Source organism: Schistocerca americana, chromosome 1 (assembly GCF_021461395.2).
Source record: "Schistocerca americana isolate TAMUIC-IGC-003095 chromosome 1, iqSchAmer2.1, whole genome shotgun sequence".
NCBI lineage: Eukaryota > Metazoa > Arthropoda > Insecta > Orthoptera > Acrididae > Schistocerca > Schistocerca americana.
In genome coordinates, this window is record NC_060119.1 from 478847780 (window position 1) to 478872305 (window position 24526).

The 24526-nt window shown below is 38.7% G+C and overlaps 1 protein-coding gene across 5 annotated transcripts in view; it reads right to left on the minus strand.

The window, feature by feature from the left end:
* Window positions 1-24526, minus strand: part of LOC124604147 (uncharacterized protein YJR142W) — a 271445-nt gene that overhangs the window by 36740 nt on the left and 210179 nt on the right. Inside the window, exon 8 of one of the 5 annotated variants that reach the window (XR_006978592.1) lies at window positions 14029-14124. The exons of 3 other annotated variants lie outside the window; for them this stretch is intronic. Coding sequence is in view for 1 of the 2 variants with exons in the window: in XM_047136455.1 (XP_046992411.1) it covers window positions 14096-14124 (29 nt within the window). In the remaining variant the exon portion in view is untranslated. Of the gene's footprint in view, window positions 1-12791; window positions 14125-24526 lie in introns of those variants that run through there. One more of the 5 variants, XM_047136455.1, reaches the window with a different exon arrangement.

Below are 24526 nucleotides of genomic sequence, written 5' to 3' on the forward strand. Positions count from 1 at the left end.
TATTTACTTAATTATTTCCTGTATCTGTGAGCAATTTTGAATTTCAACAACATGGCTAATGATGATGATAGGAGTGGTTTTTCAATCATTTGCTAGCAAGTACACAATGTTATTAGATGATGTAAAAAGGGATTTGGCTGAGCACACAGAACAGAAAATTGATGGATGACATAAAAAGAGTGTTAGCTGTAGAATTGCAGAAGGGTCTAGAAGAGTTTAACAGTGTCCAAGGAGTGTTACTATTCACAGACAAAGTACTAAATAATGAAATTTCAGAGGTGAAATGGGTAGCAATGAAGTTGAAAGATTGCACTCTATCTATCGATAATGTGAGTGTGACAAGTGGGGATGTTTGTGGACAGATAGTGAAAGGAAGAAAGCTCAGGGTAGTGATGATACAGTCCCTCCTTGAAGTGTTGAGGAAGATGAGATACTGTTACTAGGGAACCATTCAGAAAATTATACAGGATGTTTATATGGAAATCAAGTAACAGTATATTTTAGAAGTAGTGCTTCTTCTCAAGCAGAAGTGAGTGGTAGTGAGAATCAATTTTGGGAATAATTTAGGTTTGAAAAGGGCACAGGGGTGAATCAGAAATTTCTGGTATTTAATCACGAAGAGACAAAAGAGGAGGAGATTAGAGTTTAATGTCCCGTCGACAACGAGGTCATTAGAGACGGAGCGCAAGCTCGGGTGAGGGAAGGATGGGGAAGGAAATCGGCCGTGCCCTTTCAAAGGAACCATCTCGGCATTTGCCTGAAGCGATTTAGGGAAATCACGGAAAACCTAAATCAGGATGGCCGGAGACGGGATTGAACCGTTGTCCTCCCGAATGCGAGTCCAGTGTGCTAACCACTGCGCCACCTCGCTCGGTACGAAGAGACAGCTCACACAGTTACTTTTCTGAAAGCTTTTCATGGAACCTTATCTGTATCTTTGGACTGCCAAAGAAGGAAATGTTTTGTGATAGAACACTTGGAGGGAAGTGGTTTGCGGTATGGACTGTTGAGTGTAGACAGATCTGAGTCCTATGAGATATCTGAAAGTGCATTTAAGTCAAAATTTTGGGCAGAGGGTACAAAGAAAGTTAATGTTGCAGTTGCTACGGTCAGGCACACACAGAGGTATGTGAGATGGTTACAGGAATTTCATGGAATGGCCTCTGAATCAGGCAAAATATTTACATGAAGGTAATTATGAATCATGCCTGACTGAAGTGGGTACCATTAGGTTATCCACAGTTGCTAGAGAAAAATTGACAGGAAGGACTCGGGACACCATCCAGCAGTTGTACAATTTCTTGATCAACTTGATTATTTAAAGTCGTCAAGGGATAGTTATATTATAAGGGAGAACAGAGTAATCACAAAATGAATACCTGGTCAAAAAGGAAATTAGTCATGTTGGATGTACCTGTTGTTGGTTTGGTCTTCAGTCCTGAGACTGGTTTGATGCAGCTCTCCGTGCTACTCTATCCTGTGCAAGCTTCTTCATCTCCCAGTACTTACTGCAACCTACATCCTTCTGAATCTGCTTAGTGTATTCATCTCTCGGTCTCCCTCTACAATTTTTACCCTCCACGCTGCCCTCCAATGCTAAATTTGTGATCCCTTGATGCCTCAGAACATGACCTACCAACCGGTCCCTTCTTCTTGTCACATTGTGCCACAAACTCCTCTTCTCCCCAATTCTATTCAGTACCACCTCATTAGTTTTGTGATCTACCCATCTAATCTTCAGCATTCTTCTGTAGCACCACATTTCGAAAGCTTCTATTCTCTTCTTGTCCAAACTATTTATTGTCCATGTTTCACTTCCACACTCCTTACAAATACTTTCAGAAACGACTTCCTGACACTTAAATCTATACTCGATGTTAACAAATTTCTCTTCTTCAGAAACGCTTTTCTTGCCACTTCCAGTCTACATTTTGAATTCTCTCTACTTCGACCATCATCAGTTATTTTGCTCCCCAAATAGCAAAACTCATTTACTACTTTAAGCATCTCATTTCCTAATCTAATTCCCTCAGCATCACCCGACTTAATTCAACTACATTCCATTATCCTCGTTTTGCTTTTGTTGATGTTCATCTCATATCCTCCTTTCAAGACACTCTCCATTCCATTCAACTGCTCTTCCAAGTCCTTTGCTGTCTCTGACAGAATTACAATGTCATCGACGAACCTCAAAGTTTTTACTACTTCTCCATGGATTTTAATACCTACTCCGAATTTTTCTTTTCTTTCCTTTACTGCTTACTCAATATACAGATTGAATAATAAACCTATCAGGCCAGTTATGGACAGATAGTACACAACCAGCAAAATATTAGTCAGAGTAGGAGAGGAAACAATAAGTTTTACCATGATAGACACAAAGGATATTAAAACCAGACCTATAATAATAATCATAGTAATATTAATAATGGGAAGAGGTATGTAAAAGTCAGCCTGACTCCAGGGAATGAAGGAATATGTCAGGTGCCAAGAGACACTAATAGGCTTTTGAGAGGGCTGGTTGCTGCAGAAAGAGAATACAGTGTTTTACAAATCTCCATACACCATACATTTGAGATTGGAGGTAAGTAAGAAGGATGTTAGAAGTAAAAAAAGAACCTATCGTAAGAGAGAAAGTCAAGTCGCAGAAAGGCATACTGTTTGGTAGTCAAGGGCCAGGGAACCATCAGTTTAAGTTGTGTATTCCAGCTGAATATATTGTTTTGATAATCAAATATATTCATACTAGGTGCAGATATGCTGGTGCGTGGACATGTTTTAAGAATTTAAAGAAATGGGTACCTTGGATATGCAGAGAAGGAAGGAACAAATTTAAGATAATGAGATTGTTGTCTTTGCAGAGTACAGGAAGAGACAAGCTAAAGTAAAGTGGAAGAAGGGGCTTAGACATAAAAAAGTACACAATGGTTATGTATCAGTATTATCTTTCAATACATTGTTTAGTTTTAGTACCTGCTAGGTTAGCCGAGAGCACTAATTCGCCGCTTCCTTGACTCAGGTAGGTGCGCTGACCCCGGATTGAATCCGCCTGGCGGATTAACGATGAGGGCCGGTGTGTCGGCCAATCTGGATGTGGTTTTCAGGTGGTTTCACTAGGTGAATACTGGGCTGATCCCTATGCCCTACCTCAGTTACACGACCCGCAGACATTTGAAAAATGTTCCCACTATTTCATGGCTTACACTAGTTGCAGACAGTTGGGGTACACAAATTCCATCCCGGGAGGAGGGGGAGGGGGTCGACAGGAAGGGCATCTGGCCACCCTCTGATACTGACATCACCAACCCCACGTTGAAGTGGGACAAAGGCCCATGAAAATGATGATGATGACATTGTTTAGTTTTAGTACTGGGTAGCTTATTTAGTTTTAGTACTGGATAGTTTTTTATGTTTTACAGTAATGAAGGATGAATTTGTAAACATTTTTTCATACAGTGAATTCTACAGGCCACACACTTACACATAAGAAGTAGTGGGAATAAAAAAATAAGTAGTTGCAATACTGAAGAGCTTTATAGAAATAAGCAAATGAGAAAATTTTAAGGAGCAGTATTCTAAGTATGTTCAGGTTATTGAAACCTAAGAAATTTTGTGAAAGGAGAGAGGAAGCAGAACAGATTTTTAATGACAGGTGACAACTTTAGTGAGTAAATGTGTAATTTAGTGAGTATATGTGAAGGCAATATTTCATTATTATGAAATACATAAGCCAGACTCTGCCAGAGACAGTGATCATGTGTGTGTGAGTTGTGTGTTGTGTGTGTGTGTGTGTGTGTGTGTGTGTGTGTGTGTGTGTGTGTGTTTTGTCTAATTTCATTAAAGGCCTAGTTGGCCGAAAGCTTACTTTCCGACAGTCTTTTTGGTGTTGCCTATCTGTGACTCAGCAACTCTGCTATAAGGTTAGTAGCAACTATCCTTTTCATAATATTGTTACATTCCATCCTGAATTCTCCATTGTTTAATATTTCAATACTGTGAGTCCATGAGGGCGCCTACTACAGTGGGGCATGACAGTTGTTTGTAAGTGTTCTTAAGAGAATGGAAAGTAACTGTCATTCATGGAAGGAACAGTGCTATTCATTTATTTACCGTGAAAGTTATCTAGAATAGATTGTTATACTATGGAGAGGAAAGGGAACAAATGATTTGTGAGTTATTTGAAGAGCCTAGACGAGGCAATTTACGGTTTAAGGTGCAGAAGAATAATGAAGAGGCTATTTACGGCCTGGTTTTAAATTTTGCTCAGAGAACAGTTACTGAATACGTAAGAAGGAGGGATCTTCATTTTTATTTTAATATGCATATCTGTATCACAGAATAATATAATAAATTAATGTGAATTTACTTAACTTCATGTGTGCTAAGATACTACATGCATTTGGGGAGGCAAGTGTACGTAATTATTTTTTCACATTCAAACTATCAAGCAAATTTCATTTACAAGCAAATGTGTTTTTGTACACCATGAAATGCAAATAATTTCTTGCAGCACACAAATGGAATATAATTTAATTCAAATGTTTTAAATTATGTAGGTGAAGACGAAGTAGTCATTAAAATGGGTTTTATTTCATTTTTCATGCCAAAAACGATGGAGACAGTGAGAGAGAGACAATCTTTGATAGGCAAGAATACTGACATCTATTGAGATTATGGAGGACTCAATACGGAGAACGTGAACTGTCAACAAGAGTGATATCTGGGAGCAAATGAGAAAACCAAAATAGAACAAGCGAGTTTTTTAAAATAAGGGGTACAGATGTAATTATAAAAACAATAATTGTTATTTGATATGGTGCTGTAGTAATTAATTATTCTTAAGAATGATCTTGCTTCTTGGATGGAGAAAAGAAATGTGTTGTGACCATCTGGAGTAATAATGAAAATGGTCTTCAAGACTATGGACACGGAAAAGCGTTTTGTTGTGAGATTTTAAGGAGGAAACAGCACTGAGCATTGAAAAACTCTCGAGAGAAAGTAAATAACAAATGTATGATAAGGAACTGGAAAGTTAAAATATAATGTACATAAACATTTCTTTCCTTTCATTAATTAGATAGCAGACTGTTTTCTCTCATAAAAATTGAATTAACAGCCATTCAGTTTTTAAAAAATCAGTAGAAGAGAGTTTTAGTGGTGACATATGTAAGCTACTGTGAACCAAACCCCACTGCACACAATTGGCACCCGTTACACCTTTACATTCCTCTAATGACATCAATGTTGTCAGGATGTTAAACCAACCCAACACCATTATTTTCAGAAAGAAATGCACCATGACAGCTATTCACTGAGTCGGTAAACTGAAAAGCTAGTACACAATAATATTCACAGTGTAGCAGTTGACATAATATTTTTCGTACATTATTACAACAGCGAGTGAGTCTCCTAACTGGATAATTTTGGTCAGACATATCTGCTCACAGTTGTGTGTATATGTAGTAACCCTAGCCTCCCAGTGGATAATGTGAGAAGTGCACCTACAGTTTATCAAAGGACTGGGATATATATTTTTATCTGCTATTGACAGATTGCAGCCTGTCACACTATAAAGATGCAGTTGTGAAAACTAAATACTGTCTATCCAGTGAAACCCAGGTCTTAACTTTATCTCATATTATGTTACAAGAGCATACCCTGTTTATTTACTTTGGGTCCAGCTTTTGGCTCATTATTCTGGCAATCAAATTTAAATAAATGGTACTTACAATACTTTGTTCACCTCATAGATGAGGTCCAATACATTTGTTCTTTCTGTGCACTAGCACCATCGCACAATGTAAATGCAGCATGACGTCAGCAATAATCAATGTGACCCACACCGAACCAACCCTGGGACAGATACATGTAGATTTTTTACCACCATTCCCATGCTCGCTGTAGCTCACTATAATCAATACAATATCAAATTTCCCCTTAGAGCATAAAAATGCACAATACATTATTACAAGTCACTATAAAAGCACTAATCATGATACTTGCAAATGAAAGGCTGCCAAAACAATTCCGAATAAAAGGCACATATTTTTTTCTCTCAGATATTTAAAGAATTTTGCCAGAGTGAGCAGAGCACCTAACAATGCCACCATCCCCCCAGTGCAACAGAATGCATGATATGAATACTGGAAAAACATCTGTGAAAGTATAGGAGAGGCATCATCAAAAATAACTCTCTCTCTCTCTCTCTCTCTCTCTCAATAACTGCAGGACCTGTATCTACATTCACATGTATACTCTGCAAACCATTATAAAGGGCATGGCAGATGGCACTTTCTATTGTACTACATATTAGAGTTTCCTCCCACTCCATTTGTGAATGAAGCCTGAGAAGAATGATTATTTTAAAGTCTCTGTGTGCACAGTAATTAGCCTAATCTAGTATTCACAACCCCTCTGGAAAGGATAAACAGGAACTGTAGTATGTTCCTAGATTCCTTGCTTAATACTGGTTCCTGTATACAACTAATGAACTGCAGTATTTCAGCTGTTTTAAAAGTGACTGAGACCAAGTGGCCAAACCCAACCCACGAATTGTTACACCCAGGTATCAGTTGACTGATTCCAAATCTGACTCACTGACAATGCAATCACAGGATACTATGTTTTTGCATATTGTGAAGTACACAACTTTACATTACTGAGCAAGGTGCCAGTCTTAGTGCCACACTGAAATCTTATCGTCTGATGGAATATTTGTGCCACATTTTCCCAGATAGTACTTCGTTATAGATACCTGCATCTTCTCCAAATGTGTAAGGTTACTATTAACACTGTCTTCCAGTTCATTAATATACAACATCAACAGCATGTGTCCAAACACAATTCCCTGGGGCATTTCTGAAGCTACTTCTACATCTTTCAATGACTCTCTGTCCAAGATAACGTGTCCTCTCCACAATGACATCTCTATCCAGTTATAATGCAGCAAGTTAGAACCAACCCACTTACTATGATTGCACTCCTGTTGATAATTAATGTTTTTTTAATTTTCAACTTTCGTCTATTTGGCTACATAATGTGTACTCAGCATGTGCCCGAGTCTTCCAAAACTTTAGTGAGGCTGTGTTTCATGTAGATTTATTATTCAGGCTATACGTATTGTGTCAACATGGACACTCATTTATTTGTGTAATCAATTAAAAAGACATTGTGAATCCATCACCCATCTAAACTGAAGGCACTATCGTTTAACGTGTTCGTTGTGTCGGAATTCAACTGTGACTGTGTACCATTAATATTCTGTCACTGCCATACTGATGAGTAATAAGGTGAAGGTGCTTGCATTCATAAACCAATTTTATGCGAGAGATGGAGCTCGTCATCATACTGACTACAGAGACAATAAATGTGAGAAAAGCCATATTACTTAAAAGTTGTGTGGTGTCCATTACTGGAATATTTCCATAACTTCACTTTTACAGCTACGCTATGAATTTTTTTCAGTGAAACACCAACAGGTAACTACCTCACACATCAAAAACTTCAAACAGTGGAAAATCCAGGACAGAATATAACAATATTATGAAAAGGGAAGTTGCAACTCACCATATAGTGGAGATGCTCAGTCAGCATCTCAGCATCTGCGCTATATGACAAGTAGCAGCTTTCCTTTTCATAATATTGTTACACCAAAAACTTCATTTGATACCTCATATGACTACTCTATCAATAATAAGTGTTTTTGTGGTACTGAGATGAATGCTTTGCACAAGTCCGTAAATACTTCATTTACCTGATTGCCTTGATCTTTGCTTTTCAGCATGTGATTCAGTTTCACACAACTGATTATTTTGAAATCCTTGTGGATTGGCATGGAGATCATTCAGTTCAAAATAGCTCTTTATGTTTGATCTCAGAATATGGTCTAAGACTGTACAACAGTTGGATTTCAGTGATACTGCACAACAGTTTGGGTATAATTTTTACTACACTTCTTGTATGCAGATGTTACCAATGCTTTCTTCAAACTACTGGATAAAGTTTTTTGTTCAAGAGATCTGTGGTATAATATGGATAAAAGAATAGATAAATACAATTGCATATTCTGAACAGAACCTGATACAGATCTTCACAATGATGTACAAATTAAACAGGGACAGTACTCCTACACTTTCTTTTTCATAATATTGACATTGTTCAACTCTAGATTTTCCATTTCCTGATTTTGTAAATGGACATTTAGAAATGGAGTTCAGTGTTTTTCCTTTTGTTCTGCTGCCCTAAATTTCATTTCCTGTGTCATACATGATTGTATGGACCCTAACTCTGGTGCCAGTGACAGCCTTTACACATGGCTAGAGTGTGTTTGTGTTTTGTGAGAGAACCTTCAATAAGATTTTGCTTCTAACAGTCATATGCATTTCAGGTAGTATCTCTCTATTTATATTCCTCTGCTTTTTTTAAACTATACAGCAAAAACTGCTATTTTTTTTTTTTTTACAGAGCATGTCTAGCATGGAGGGTCCTTCCTAACATAAATTGTTCTACTAATTGCATATCCATCCAGCGACTTGAGCAACCTTCTAAATTCTCATGCCCAAAACTAAAAGCTTCAAGTTCTTCCTTGAGATATGACACTACTGTCTTTTTACCACTTTTCTGAACATCTAAATCTTTCTACTTATTTTAGTTGCTCTCTGTATTTTGGAAGTCATTGCAGCTACAAAAGCCTGTACTTGCAAAATGAGTGGACTTCTGATTATTTGTTCTAAGTAGTTTTCAGAGTAAACATTTAGTATTATTTTGCAAGATGTCTTCATTACCACAACTGATTGCTGGGTGATTATAGTCTCCTACAATGATGATAGTATGACTGGTGGGCGTACATACTAATGATGGGGTCACAGTTTGATGGATGACAGCAAAATTCCACAGTATGAGACACTCCTAAAAACAGGGCAGCTTATGTAATACTAGGTACAGAAAGCTGGACAAAACTCAAAATTGACAACAGATAGATTTGTGGAGTAAATCACACTGTCTATCAAAAAAACAGACTAATGGGAAAAGGAGTATTCTGTGTTGTAGACAAGAAACTCAAATGCACTAAGACAGAAACTGTAACCCACCCTTGTAACTGGCTGTGAGTTTTGATCAGACAAGTCTCACATCTGCTTTCAGTTTCTGTCTTAGTGCATTTGAGTTTCTTGTCTACAACACAGAATACTCCTTTTCCCATTAGTCTGTTTTTTTGATAGACAGTGTGATTTACTCCACAAATCTATCTGTTGTCAATTTTGAGTTTTGTCCAGCTTTCTGTACCTAGTATTACATAAGCTGCCCTGTTTTTTAGGAGTGTCTCATACTGTGGAATTTTGCTGTGATTGCTTTGGCAGTTGATCATTTTGATTTCAATAATCCCATCTGTGAAGGGCATTTCTTTGGACTGTACTTAATTATTTGGAGTTTCATTCAGCCATTATTATTACCTGGACTGAATAGTGAGTCACCTAATATAAAAAACACTTGTGTGCACACTGCACTCAGTCGGCTAACTGGATAGCAGCCTCTAATACATAGTGCACCCTTGTTCCATTTAGTGGGACCATACAGTTCTCAAACCTGTGGCTTATGTCAAGAAAGCCATAGCCTAGCTTCTCAGAAACCTTCAAAGTCTTTAATTCAAGCGTTCCACTCAATTCAGCTTCAGGAGCACCCATTTAGTCATCAGGACAATGCTGCAAAGTGGGAGTCTCTTTAAATTCCATGAACAACTGTGGTATTCTCAACTTTTTCTGCCAGTGCCTGAACTGAAACTACAATGGCCAAGAAACTGATTTGTTTTATTGTGAAAGAAAAACCTGGGATAACATTTACTGATTCCCTTAAGCTATTTAGATGTTTATGTCTGAAACATACTGTTCTGTTGACATTATGTTTACTAATATATTTGCAACACAAATTCTTCAATAACAGAATTTTATGGCAAACTACATTGAAGGGAGAGGCAAACTGGGTTTAAGGGAGAAACTGACTAGGAAATGACATGAGAATTAACACTGTTACACCATAGTAGTTGACTACATGTAAGTTATGGTTGTGTTTCAGTCATGAACTACTGAGCATTTCCTTAGAACAGACTTATCAATGAGTGGGAAAAATGGCAATATTGCACTAATCAGGTAAATAACCACTGCAATTACAGAAAAATTATTTTTTAAACAGGCTAATTCTGCCAAAGTTCATACAATACGTAAGTGAATCTCACAACAGACCTCATCCATGAGTGACAAAAGCTCAGCAGAGAACCTGTACATGTTAAAAATGGAGCAGCCAAGATAGCACCAGTAAGCACCTATATGTAGGCACAGGTATTTAATTAGCTCACCAGCTAATGCTTGCTTAACATTTGGGAAATGACATGACTGGATAATATTGTATAAACTCAAATACGATTTGTGAACTCTAACTGTGACATCAATGAGTAACCAGCAGCAGCAGCAGCAGCAGCAGACATAGAGAAGGAACAACAACAATAATAAACACAAGAAAAAAATAGTTGCTCCAATGGAAATAATATCAGCAATAATGCTATTTCAACATTAACAATATGGGTAAAAATAGCATCCGACACCATTACATCCAACTCAGGAGAAGAGGATGTAGGATGGCAGCCATGGAAATTGACATAACTGTACTGCTATTTGTATGAGGAAGCCACCAGATCTGTACCAACCAACCCAGAACAAGAAGTGTTCATAACAGAAGTAGAAATGCAAGAAGCAGTGGAATTCTAGTAGTATAATTGTCATCACCCAAGGAAGAATCTCACCCCTGCAATACCAAATGAGAACATGATGATGTCCACTCCATCCACAATGCCTTTGGCTTTTTGTCCATGCTATTTATCTTTAATTGGGATGAGATTTGGTATCCTAACAATGGAAAGCATTGCAGCTTCGTTGAGGATCTTTCAAGCCATCACACAAATTAAGAACACAGTATCAACATAGCTTGTGTTCATATCTGCTGATATCCACAGAAGTGGCACATTGAACATGCAGCAAGAACAATACAGCAACATGACTTACGTTCAACTTGTACCCAGCAGATCAGCATATCAACAGATGGACTAACCACCTTGGGCAGTTTCTGAGCTGTGCTCATTTCCTCCCTGCCATGCCATGAACATACAGAATTCTATGGCACATATCCAGGTATATATTTGGATTGTCTAAGGATGGACTCCTTATGGCTGTGCTCTACAGACTTTCTGGTAATCCTTTTGGCATACAATGTGTACTGCTGATAAGAAGAAGGTATGGTACACACCTTCTCAATTTAGAAATTGATTGTAACTACTGCTGTCCTATATTTATGGTTTGCGGAAATAAAATGTTTTTTAATCAGACTGGAATCCATGTGATACCCTTGTGTGCAGTGATCACTGAATGTAGATGATGGAGAAAAGAACAGCAATCGATCCTGAAATCCAGCATTTTATTACAGCAGATCTAGATTTCAGCTATTACATAGTCATATGCCCAGTGCACATAACAACAGGTGACATCACTCCAAAGCGTCACGTAATAAACAATATTGGTTGCTGCAGAGCTACAGGAATCTAACATAATTCTTCATGGTAATTTTTTAAGAATCTCCCTGTAAGCAAACAAAGTCGTTCAGCAAGGAAAAAAAAATGACTTCCTTCCACCATGTTCTTAATTGAAGTTTTAAACAATATTATAGTTAAAATGTATGAAGACTGGAGAACAGGATGGATGGGGTAGCAATTTGTGGCATAGTTGTGGGAGTTGCAGGGGTTACTAGATGCAATTATCGTAGTAACAGAGAATCCTACCTTAATCAAAGGATACTGCTTCTTGCTGAATACTATGTGGAAATTATCCAACTGAGAAGCATAATACAGACCAGTGCTGGTTTTTTCTCTTTCTTTAAATCAATGAATATCTTGTCAGGCTAACCCAAAATCAGTCTTTCCTGGTTTCTGGAACAGTTTTCACATTCTTCAGACAATTTTTGTAACAAAATGTCAACTTTGGTTGTTCCTAGCTTTCAGGATGCAAGTAATGCACCTACATTTCACATATGGTGGTGTAGGACCTAAAACCTCACTTTGATGGCAATCAAATCATGTGTTTCAAAGTTGAATATACATTGTTGTTGTTGCTGCTATTCAGTCTGAAAGCGGGTTTGATGCAGCTCTTCAAGCTGGTCTATCCTGTGCACGTCCATTCATCATTGCATAACTATTATAACCTACACTGTTCTGTGTCTATTTTAGATTATGAGATGTCTCTACATTAGAAATGATGCATGTGCTTCTGCTAAGCTGTTGATTTTTCCTTCTTTGTTTTCGACATAAAGCAGTATGTATATAATACTGATCCTCTTTTATTTTAAATCCTTCATGCTTTTGGCAGTATTGAGCATAATTATTGAATACTATCTGTTAAAAGCATCTCATTCAAAGAACCAGATGTTTTTAAAATCAGAAACATTATATGAGATTAAAAAAATTGTACTCTGACAAATCTTATTGGAACTATATAAGGAAGCTCGTATTTTCAGTTTGAACATAAAATGTGAATTTCTCTTGTGAGCGTTATAATTAATTAAACTGTCACACATGATTCACTGAACATAAAATAAAATAAAAACTAACAACACTACTGCAAACAAGCACATTCAAATGAAAAAGGGGGAGGTGCAATGAGAAGGAAAATGTAAAGTGAAGGCATACATAGCCTTTGGGCAACGGATACATAAAACTACACTGGATATGGACTGGATCAAGGTTGTGCATGGATCAGATAACATGCAGATAAATTTAGCAGGGGAAGAAAAGAAAAGAAGAAATAGAGGCAGGACGGAATACATGAACCAACAGCTAAAAGGGAGGGGAAATGACAAGAAGGGCAGAACAATTGGTATTAGAAGACAAAATCAAGTAGCTATGGAGTTTTATTGCCCTTTAATTAGTGATAATTAAGATCAGAAGCACCATACATGATACAGTGTTCTGATACCTGGCATAAATATTTTAGGGAACCTAATAATGTAGCATAAATTTCAGAAATTTTGAAAGCACGGTGGTATTTACTTTATGTAACAGATTTGATTTATATCACTCACTTGTGATAAACTTTAAGATGGAATTAACTTATGAAACAGATTTGATTCACATCACTAACTTGTGATTAACTTGAATCAGTCTCTTCTAACCCAAACTGCGCTGTCATTATACAGTTTTCAGGTTCTGTTCGAAAACTGATGTCAAATCTGTCTGTGGTGCTCTTTTCAATACTTGGTATGTGCTAATTATTACTATTTTAATATGACATCTCACGTATGACAAGTATCATATTTTTATCTGTGATTTCACAAGGTTTAATATGTATGATTTTAAATTTTTTGATGATTGTCATTGCCAGTTGAACACAAAATCAGCTAGCTATGCAATTCAGAGAAAGACAAAACATTAACTACATACGCTAAAAAACTGAAGCTGAACCTGCTTTTTTAACGATGGGCAAAAGTAAATACTTTAATACTGATAATCATTGCTGAATCATGAAGAGTCAGGGCCAGCAGCATTTTTCTCAAAAAGATAAAGACGGCACCCTCAATTTAACATGGCCATTTTGAATGTTCCACACTGCTGTCAATGTACTATTACTGGAATGAATGGAATCTGTCTGAAGTCACTTCACTATAATGGTACTATCTAACAAAGAATTCAACAAGTATATTAGTTATTAACATTATTAAAATGATGCTTTCATTAACACATGTATTCCCCAGTTTTTGGCACAACTTTCCTACATGTTTTGAACAGTAGTATAGTCCTGTTGCTGTAATGCTATTCTCACATCATCGGAGATGTGTTTCCTTTGCCTTAGTCTCATTTTCATTGTTGCGCAGCATATTGCCTCTATTTCTCTTCATTTTGTCATTTTCTCCTAATTTTATATACTTCTCCTTTTTTCTGTTCCTTATTCTTTAATTTCTGTACTCTCTTCTCTCTGCTGATTTCCATTTATATACCTATTTTTTTTAATATCCTACTGTACCCCCTTTTTCTGGCAGTCCATGACACAGCTATTGTATTCCATTATAGTCTTGCAGTTGCTTCTTCACACTCTGGAAAGAGAACACCAAACGATTAAGGTGCAGAGTTATGATTTGTGTAAATGAATCCAGCTATCATTCATTATTTTATCTCACATGTGATACAGGGTCTGGTATGGTGTAGACTTTGCTCTTACCAGATAAGCAACAGCAAAATGGCTAGAGTAATTTTTAGAAGATAGTAAACAGGTACAATATATGATACGTAAAAAAAAAGAGCTACCAAAAATGATTGAGATTATATAAAACAGTGGAATATCCAGGATGGAGTGTAACAATATTATGAAAGGGGAAGTTGTTACTCACCATAAAGCAGGGATGCTGAGTCGGCCCATAAGGTCTTCGTCAAAAATAGACCACAAACACACGCACGCACGCGCGCACACACACACACACACACACACACACACACACACACACACACACGGCTGCAGTCTAAGGCAGTGTGGCTACAGTTGCCTTAGACTGCAGTCATGTTTGTGTATGTGTGTGTGTGTGTGTGTGTGTCATATATTTTTGATGAAGGCCTTATGGGCCAAAAGCTTTATTTGTAACAGTCTTTTTGTTGTGCCTATCTATGACTCAGCATCTTCTCTTAATGGTGAGTAGCAACTTCCCTTTTCATAATATTGAGATTATATAAACAGCTTTCTGATACATTTATTATAAAAGAAAAATGTCCATTAAAAATATTTTTAACTTAGTACACAAGTGGGCTGACCAGCACTTACCTTCAAAAGTTTCAATTCCTAGTACAGCCAACAGAAGTACTTTATTTACAAAACACTATCCACACTGTGTTAAGGATTCCCTACCACACCAACTGTGTCCAGCCTTATATTATCAGGAAATTAGCAGAACAGTAATTGGGCAATGAAATAAATGTGTAATTGGGCAATGAAATAAATGTGTAACTGGGCAATGAAATAAATGTGCAGCCATCCTTTAAGACACTAACATAGCCAAAGAACTTTTAAAGTCATTTTTAAAAAAGGGGGTGGTAGTGGCAAAGGATCAGTTGCAGCTCAAAGATGACAGAACAGATGAAGGGGTAAGCAGAAAATGACAGAGGGGGCACAGAAAAAGATAAAAGTTACAAATAATAATAATAATAATAATAATAATAATAATAATAATAATAATAACAATAACAATAACAATAACTATGCTAATAATGAAAATAAATCTAATAACTAAATAAAGAATGGGAATGAGAAGGAGGGAGGGGAAAGGAAGAAAAGAGAAGGCAGATGAGGGAGACAGTGTGTGCAAGAAAGTGGTGAGGTGAAAGGGTATGTCGGAGCATGAGTTCCCATCTCTGGATGTGTGGGAAACTAGAGTTAGCTGGGAGAATCCAAGTGACTTGTATGGTGTAGCAGGCACTCAGGTCTCTTGAGTCATGCTGTATTGTCTGCTTAGCAATTGGATACTGGAGGACACAAGCACAGACAGCTTACCTTTTTCCACTCATGAATTATGCCAGACTCAAATTAAATGCATAGCAAGGCGACATCCTGTACCCAACTGTTGAGCATGGACTACAGCACGAGTGGGCAACCAGTGACCCGCAGGCTGAACCCAACCTGTGATTCCTTTCAATCTGGTTCATAGGAGAAATTTGTGCGAGAGTGCACAACTGATATTTGCTAAGTTCAAGTGATTTAGATTTTCAAAAAAACAAAGAAATTATAGCTTAATTATTCAATTTTACAGAAACAACCCATGCCTATGGGATCAGTCATCAAAATTATTTTTGAACAAATACTTTCTAAAAGTATTTGTGGAAAATAACAGACTAAATTTCAAGCACTCTAATGATCAGCCTGTACCCAAGAATCACAACAAAGGTGCTCCAAATTGCTTGTTGACAGGGACTGCTTGTCTCATTGCTATATTTTGTTTTTCTATTCTTTCTTGTATTAGCATTGGTAAATTATTTTTGTTCATTGCGGACATATTAGAAAATTGTTGAAACTGAAAGTAATTTACACTGAATCAGCTGCAACCTACTGCTTTTATAGGCTTTTACTTTTCCATGATGATGTTTCATGATGCCTGGCATCCCATATTTAGATGTTCATATTTATTTGCCCGTTGTGAACATTGTATCTCTACTAAGGCATTGCATAATTTTACAACGGAATTCTTTAAGGCAGCTATTGTAAAATATCATAAATAAAGAATTAATGTCCATGACATCTAAATAAATGTAAATACCACAAGATGGCACTAAACATACTCTGAAAAACACGTTTTGAGGCACAATTTTTTGCTGTGGCACATTAGGAACGGGGTGCCGTTCATCCTGGTGTGTTTCCCCATAAACATTAATGACATGGGCACTATAGTTTTGACCCTACGTGCCAGTGGTGCTGAACGTGATGAGCTGATCCATGAGCTTAAGTAAGAAGGTGAATCAGGCTCGTGGGACACCGTAAGTTGTCCATCCCTGCTCTACAGCATGACACACAAGAGGTATGAGTGCCTGCTACACCACCTGTCTAGTATGACTCTTTCATCCAGCACTAGTTTTCTTGAACTCTGGAGATACAGTGTATCCAACAAAGACTCGCTGATTTTATAATCAAATAACATGAAAATAGAGATTGGTTGAAGAATTCAGTTAATAGTACGTTTATAACGAGAACTGTAACACTTTTACACAGAAGTTTTGAAATAATAATTACAAAAATTGCTAATAGATGTTGTTGTATGCTGTAAAGCTTGTACCAGCACACATACATAAATTTGTACTCTGCAAGCAATCTCTGCAGCTACATTAAAATCTTTTCAAAATTACCACCACTAATATTACAGAGGTGGCACGCATGAACAATGAATTTTGCTACTGCATCTTGTAGAGTCCTAACAGAAATGGATTCAGCCGAGACACAAAATGCTGTCACAGGGAATCAGATCAGGTAATATGAAGGCCAGTTCATTCCTGCACCAGTAAATTTTGGATAATCTAATGTAAAGACTCTATTTCCAAAGGACTCATCAAGAAGGTGAAACACATGTTTGGTGCAATTTGGTTGGGCCCATATGGCATGAACCACTTGGTGTCTAGTCGATCCTACAACACTAGGTGTGCAGTGACAACTTGTTCCAAAATTGCAATGTAACAGTCACTAATTATCAATTCTCACATGGCCAATCAATGTGTGTGTTAATTTAACAATTTACTGATGAATCTATTAAGTCAAAATCTATTGTAAATGTACTAATCATATACATTTATAAAAATGTGTGTGTGTGTGTGTGTGTGTGTGTGTATTTCCACATCTCCTAAATGACAGGATTGATTTCAACCAAATTTGGTTCAACAGAAGTTATCATTTACGAAGAAATACTATGGCAATAAGAATCATCTAGCTCCCATAGAGATAAGGGTGAGGGATACAAGGGTTGGTAACCCCTGATTAGTAGGCTGCCTGGCATGACAGGCCTGTTAAGCGAATAGTATTGGAATGGATTCCGGGAGGAAGGAGTAGATGAAATGAAAAGACAGTGGGGGGAGAAGAGGAAATGGACAAAGAGATGATAAGAAGGAGATGGACAGTGAAAGGGCGAGGAGGAAATGGCAGAAAGAGAGGGCAGGAGCAGACGACAGGGAGAGGTGAGGAGGAGATGGAAATAAATAGAGCAAAGAGGATGAGACTGATTGTGGGAGGGGGGGGGGGGGGGAGGAGAGGAGGAGATGGACAGAGAGAGAGGTAAGAAGGAGATGGAGGAAGAGGTGGGGAGGAGGGTATAGATAGAGATAAGGTGGACAAGGATGAAATGGACAATGATAGGAGGAGGAGGAGGAGGAGGAGGAGCAGGAGATGGCTAAAAAGATGATGGATAGAGGAGATGTGTGCAATATATGTGCTGCACAAGTATGTGGGTGAAGCCATAGTTAAGAGACTAGAATTAACCAAACATCACAAAAATACCATCAAACCCAGAAAAGCATTTTTCAACTTTTTTAGAAGTAGCACATAAAGCTCTACTGATTGAGTCTTGGTGTACTACTATGAAACAGCGAAGTTTATAATGTAAATGACAAGAGTAATGGATTGTGAACCACAAGTTGTAGGGCTGTTCTGTTGTTTCAAAAACATTATGATTACTTAATGTTTGTAAATATGTTCAGTCACTCATTAATAGATATATCTCATTCTGAATATGGAACAAGTCAAGTTGTACCTTAAGAGGGAGAAGAAGTTACTACTGTAAATTAGCTAACAAAAACTTATGACTAGTTTTAATTACTCACACTGGTAATCATTTGTAGATTGTTTCATATATGAACATTTATATTACAAGAGGTCAAGTTGCTTTGTTAAAAGCCCATTTATCATTCTCTTACACTCTTTATGATAATTATGCCAGCAAACAGAAGATACAGACACAGCAAAAACTGTAACATCACCCACAGCTGGTGAAGCAGGGCCCACAGGAAATACAGACCCACAGCAAACTTGTGATGTCACACTAGTTGCCTTGCTTGGTGCGTATTGCAAACACTTGGGCCCACGCAGATCTCATGGGAAATCAATGTATCAATGAAATGTACCTGCTAAAGGGCTCAACTCTGTCATGTGTTTTCGAGAGCTTGCATGTATTTGAATGTGCAGTTATGAATTATTAAACTTATCTGAAACAGTAACTCACCCCCCACCCCCATTGTAGATAGTTGCTGGAACTCTTAAGACCTGCACTGTTAGGTGCTGTAAAACATGTCACAGGGTCTGTGTCTCTAGTTGGCTCTGTGAAAAGGTCCTGAGGCAGGTAAGCTGATGATATCACAACCTAGTCACATGAACTTCCGTAGCAGGCAACTATAAGGCCACCTAGCAGCTGACTCTCCCTCAGTTAATATTATCCGACTTCACCTCTATAAGTGAACTGCAATGCAACCACCACAACTGTTTACCCACTCCCATCTGACACTCATTTTGCAAACACAATTGATAGAATTCAGAGAACTGGCATTTGCAGCTGACTGCAGAACAACTCTACTGCTGCCAATGTATATTTAATGCAACAAACATGAAGCTACGATAAGGAAAGTTGGGCTTGTATGAATTTGTAGATACAGTCATTTTCCCCTTGCTCTATTTGCAAGTGGAACAGGAAAGTGAATGATTGGTAATGGTACCCTCCGCCATGCACTACATGGTGGCTTGAGGAGTATGCATGTAGGTGTAGATAGTGTGTCATTTGCCAGGCACGCCAGCCAAATCAACCTCAGAATTTCTCTCCATGGCCAGAAGCACTCAGTCATGGGACTGCAGCCTTCATGGACCCTTTCTTAGGTCCCTGTGGTTAAATGTTATGGACTCCTTCTCCCACGTCACATATCTCTGCCCCCAGTAGATAACAATGACTGCCACGGTGGCACCTTGGATGGCTTCTTGTAATAGAGGGTAGGCCTCACATGCTGTTGACCACCAATGATCGCAAATCACAGCAACCAATTTCAAAAGGTTTTGCAGTCACAAAGGACTTAAACAATCATCACACCTTCCTTCCATCGAACCTCAAATGAGCTGGCAGAACAGTTTGTTCACACATTTAAAATTAAGATATCAGTAGCCTTATGGGTTGTTAATTAGCTTCAGCAATAAACGCTTTCTTAGCTTCTTACAAGTCCACACCTGGCCCGAGTCCAGTCAAGCTCTTTCATGGGTACCATACATGATGCTTCTGATCTATTTCTACACCAAGAACATGAAACAACCGCAGCATTCTGAGTGGTTGCCCCATTGTGGATATGCACACCCGGGTGGAATCCAAGTGCTTTGAAACCAAATCATCTTCATCAGGGGCTCCAGATGTCTTTCAGGAGCCTTTCATCAATACATCATTCAGCTCCTGGTCTCTTCCACTACCCTGCCAGAAGAGGAAATGGAAGGTACAATCATGCCTACATGCTAACATTGCCTACGTCCTGTGAGAGTGCCTGCAGTGGGTAAGCCTATGATATTGTAGGCTGGTCACATGAACTTCCATAGTGGGTAAATATAAAGCCACCCAGCAGCAGATTTGATCTCAGACAATATTATCCAACTTCACTCCTACAAGCAAACTACAACTGCAACTGCTGTTTAGCTGGACCAATTTAGACTCATATTTTATAGTGCTATAGCTGATGAGCATGTCATTTCCACCATGCTTATCATTAGAATTTCAACGTGCTTGCATAATGAAATAGTAGTGATGGACTTGTACTAAATTCCATTAGGCACTGCGGCCCTTAATTGTAGTTAGAAACTGTTGTTTATGTTAATTTTTGCCAAGAATTATTGTTATTTGGTTTTGTGGGCTAATACACCATTTTAATCAGTTTTTACAGAAAGTTGATTTTTGTTCAATAAATACAGTTGCTTTTAAAGTGAGGATTACAATATCATTCAGCTGCTATTTTTATCTAATGTTTCAAACAAAGCATTTATGTAACTTCACACAGAAACTGTTAGGTGTCTGTAGCGCCCAAATTCGAAATCTGTTTAATACAAACTTAGTTAAGCATCCCTAATTTCAAGTATTCAGATAAATTAGAAAAGTGGTTAATATGGCACTCTTTTACTTTGTTTTTGAATAATGAGGACTTTCACTTTCCTGCCTGGTGTGCACTGGCAACTCATTACAGGTTTTTGCATCAGAATAGAAAACTCCATTGTGAACCCTAGTTAGGGATGCATAGTCTAAATGGAATTTATTTTTACTTCTACCATTGTGACTGTGAACTGCACAGCATTGGCAAGTAGGTGTAAGAATTCCCAAGTTTGTGAACTGGCTTCTGAACAAAAATTGTTTATCAACTTTGCACATACTCTTACTGTGTAGTTCTTTATGCTAAATACTTTCTTGATTTAGCTGCAATGCCACAGATGATTGCAGCACAGGACAGTACCGACAAGGAAACATCACCAACCTGACCTCATATTTTAAGGAAAAAAGCACACTTGCAAGATATTAGCCCCAGCAATCAACCCATGCAAAAATTTGTACCATAATTCCATAATTTGGACAGTATGCGGTTATGACCTACTGAAAGTACAGCTTGTCAACTTACATGTGAAACAGTTGCTTGTCACTTGCACCACTCCACTGCAATTGCCTAATGGCCAAGTGGGAAGAACTGTAAGCAGAGTAATAACCAGAGCCCTATTATCTATGGGATGTCGAAGGCAAGGCAAGAGGAAATGGCCAAATCTGCCAATGTGTTTTGAAACTTTGTTTGAGAACATACCATTCTATGTGAAAAAATAGTAAGTAGTATGTATATGTAATTTGTCAACTTCACACACATATTTGTTCAAAATTATTTTCAAACTATTATCGATATTCTGCAGCTGTATGTACACTTAAAAATCAAAATGAATAAACCAAGCATCTGAAGCATTATTGTGAAATGAATTTAGTTATTTTCTAGCTACAATTTAAACATGCCAATCACATTGAAGAATAGGGCATCTCCTGCAATTGTACTTCACTTTAAAAGTGCCAGCTCAAAATCCAAAGAAAACAATGCGCAACAGTGATGTTAATAATTGAATAGTACTGTTAGAGATGACTTGCCCCCAGCTATTCCTCCATTTCCTCCCATTGCGGATGGCATTTTCCAGTCGGATACATATTTCCAGCACCTCAACTATCATTTTGTGGCTTACCAGGCAACTGATGCTGATCAGGAACAATCCCTTTGTCTGTCATGGTCCTCTGAAGATGTATTAGCTTTTCTCCACAAGTTATCTCCTACAGCGAAACCCGATACCTTGTCATTCCCCCGTATTTGCACGTTGTTGTCAGACCACTGCAGAAGCCAGTCTCGGGTGGAGTGGCTAGGTTGAAATGCTATTGGTGATGGAAGTTACTGTCAGAATCCTATCAGGATTGCATCACTGATCTTCACAGTGGTAGTAGTTGTTGTGCTTTCACCTGCTTGGCAGAGGCTTGTTGAAAATCGTGTGTCAATTCTGTGATTAGGGATTCATTTCTTCAATTTGGAACAAACGGAGAAGTGTGCACACCAGCTACGCATCATGCGGATCATTCCTTGGATGACATTCTTAAAACTGCTGTGTCTTTTCAACTCACTTTGGGCTCAAGCTGTAGAGGGGAGTCATGTTTTTGACATTTCGGCTGTGACGGCTTGGCCAGCAGTCCACATGCTGTGAACACACACTAGGAAAATTGGGCCCGCCCTGGCATTCCAAGTAAACAACTTGTTCCTTGGTATCATTTCAAATTGGACAGGATACACAGTGTTCCCAGTTGTAGTTGTTTTTCAGAGATTGTGTCTCCTTCCCTGTATGGCAAATAAATGGGGCAGCATTGTCTTTACCCATGCCCTCAGCATTTCTCTCGGCATTCATGCTTGCGCTGCCATATCTTTCAGCTACCTGTTTTGCCTGTGGCATTCGTGACCACATTTCTTCCATGTGCCACACCGCGCCTGCACAGTGGTGTAAAGATATCACTGCCATGTGCACAGAGCCATCTTTTCTGGCTGATGCCAATTCACACCATTCATAATGTGCTTCACATGGCATCAGGAAAACCTGTCAAGCTCCTATTCACACTGCACATGATGGGTTGCTTGCACCTTTCGATGTGAATACTGGCACCTCTTCTTCTCTGATCAGTAGTTCTACCTACGTGATGGCTGGCTCTACTCCACTGTACCTATTTCAGAGGAAGGCCATAGTTAATAGTGGTCATGAAATTTTGGTGCAGGGCATGTTTTTGACAAAGCTCTTATATAAAAATGCATTCTGCATGCTTTTATTTTCGATGGTTTCTTCTGGCACAGTGGAAAAATTTTTTGAGTTAGATGTCTTCAAGCAATTTGGGTTTCCTACTTCTAAGAATGGGCGTTTGATCTCCCTGGTTTCATGGCACTGAAGATTTGACGACCACCTTTCCAGAATTGTTCTCTACAGCTTTGGGTCGGGTGGCTTTCGTCAAGGTATGCATTCACTTGAACCCAGGTTTGGTTCTGTGCTTTGCACATGTGCACCCTGATTACTTACATGCTTTGGGACATGATGAAGGTGGAGCTAGAAAGGTTGTTCGCCCTTGATGTGGTCACTGGAGATTCTCCCAGTCAGTGGTCAACTCCCCTCACCATTGTCAAAAAACCGGACGGCTCTCTCCATCCATGTGGCAATATTACGACTTTGAACACCCAGTTTATAGTTGATTCTTTTCCTATCCCATGACCAGAGGACCTGTTCTCCAGGCTCCAGATCGGAAGCTGTTACATGGAGATTGACCTGTTGAAGGCATATTTACAGCTGCTGTTACATCCAGAATCCAGTGATCTGCTGAAGCTTAACAAGCCCTTTGGCGTGTACCGGTAAAACTAGCTTCCATTCGGAATTGCTAGTGCCCTAGCTGTTTTTCAGCACTTCTTGGACCAGCTGATTTATTGTGTTCCCTCATGTAGCAATTATTTACATGACACTGTGACAGGGGCAACTACGGCTGAGAACCTCCCATTTTTACACTCCTTGTTTTCTCATTTAACAGCCAAGGGCATGGAATGTAACCTCAGCAAGTGTTTTTCCAGCCTTTGGTGGAGTACCTTGGTTTCCTCCTCTGTAAATAAGGCATACGTCCAACCAGAGATCATGAGAAGGCCATCAACAAATGCCCTACCCCCAAACTCTGAAAGAACTAGAGCCCTTTCTGGAGAAGATAAGCTATTATAGTCTTTAATTCTCCAGGCTCCCAAGCTCAGTGCCCCCTAAATGTCCTGCGTAAGAAGGGGGCTTGGTTCGTATGGTCACATGCATGTGACATAGCATTTCTTGTACTAAAGCAGGCTCTGCAACTGATGCTTTGCCTCATTCTGTGATCGCTGTGAAAGTGGCGCAGAGTATGAGTTGGCACAGTGCTCTCCCACTGTGACCCTGATGGCTCTGCACAGCCAATTGCCCTCATTCCCAAAACTCTCATCCAGATTCAATGCAACCACTTGAAGATGGAGAAAGAGGCATTAGCTACAGCCTACACAGTTAGCTACAGTCTACACAGTGAAGATGTTCCATATCTATTGTATGGCATGAGGTTTCAGTTTATCATGGACTACAGGTCATAACGCATTGTCTGGTCCTTGGTTCAGACTCCCGGCCAAAAGGGCACGACGACTTCAGTGTTGTGCACTATTTCTGCCTGCATACATGTATGACATCCTCTACAAATCTTCCGGTTGAACCGTTGATGCTCTGTCTTGCCTGCTGACTGGTAAGAATCACAAGTTTGACACTCAGGAAGTTGCCGTTTTTTTCAACTTGACTCTGACTCGTCATTGGCCTGTCAGGAGTTCCCCTTGATGTGTGATCAGTCACAGCTCAGACTCGGTTGGATCCCACAATCCATTCTATTGTCCAGTGAATTCGGCAAGGCTGGCCACAGA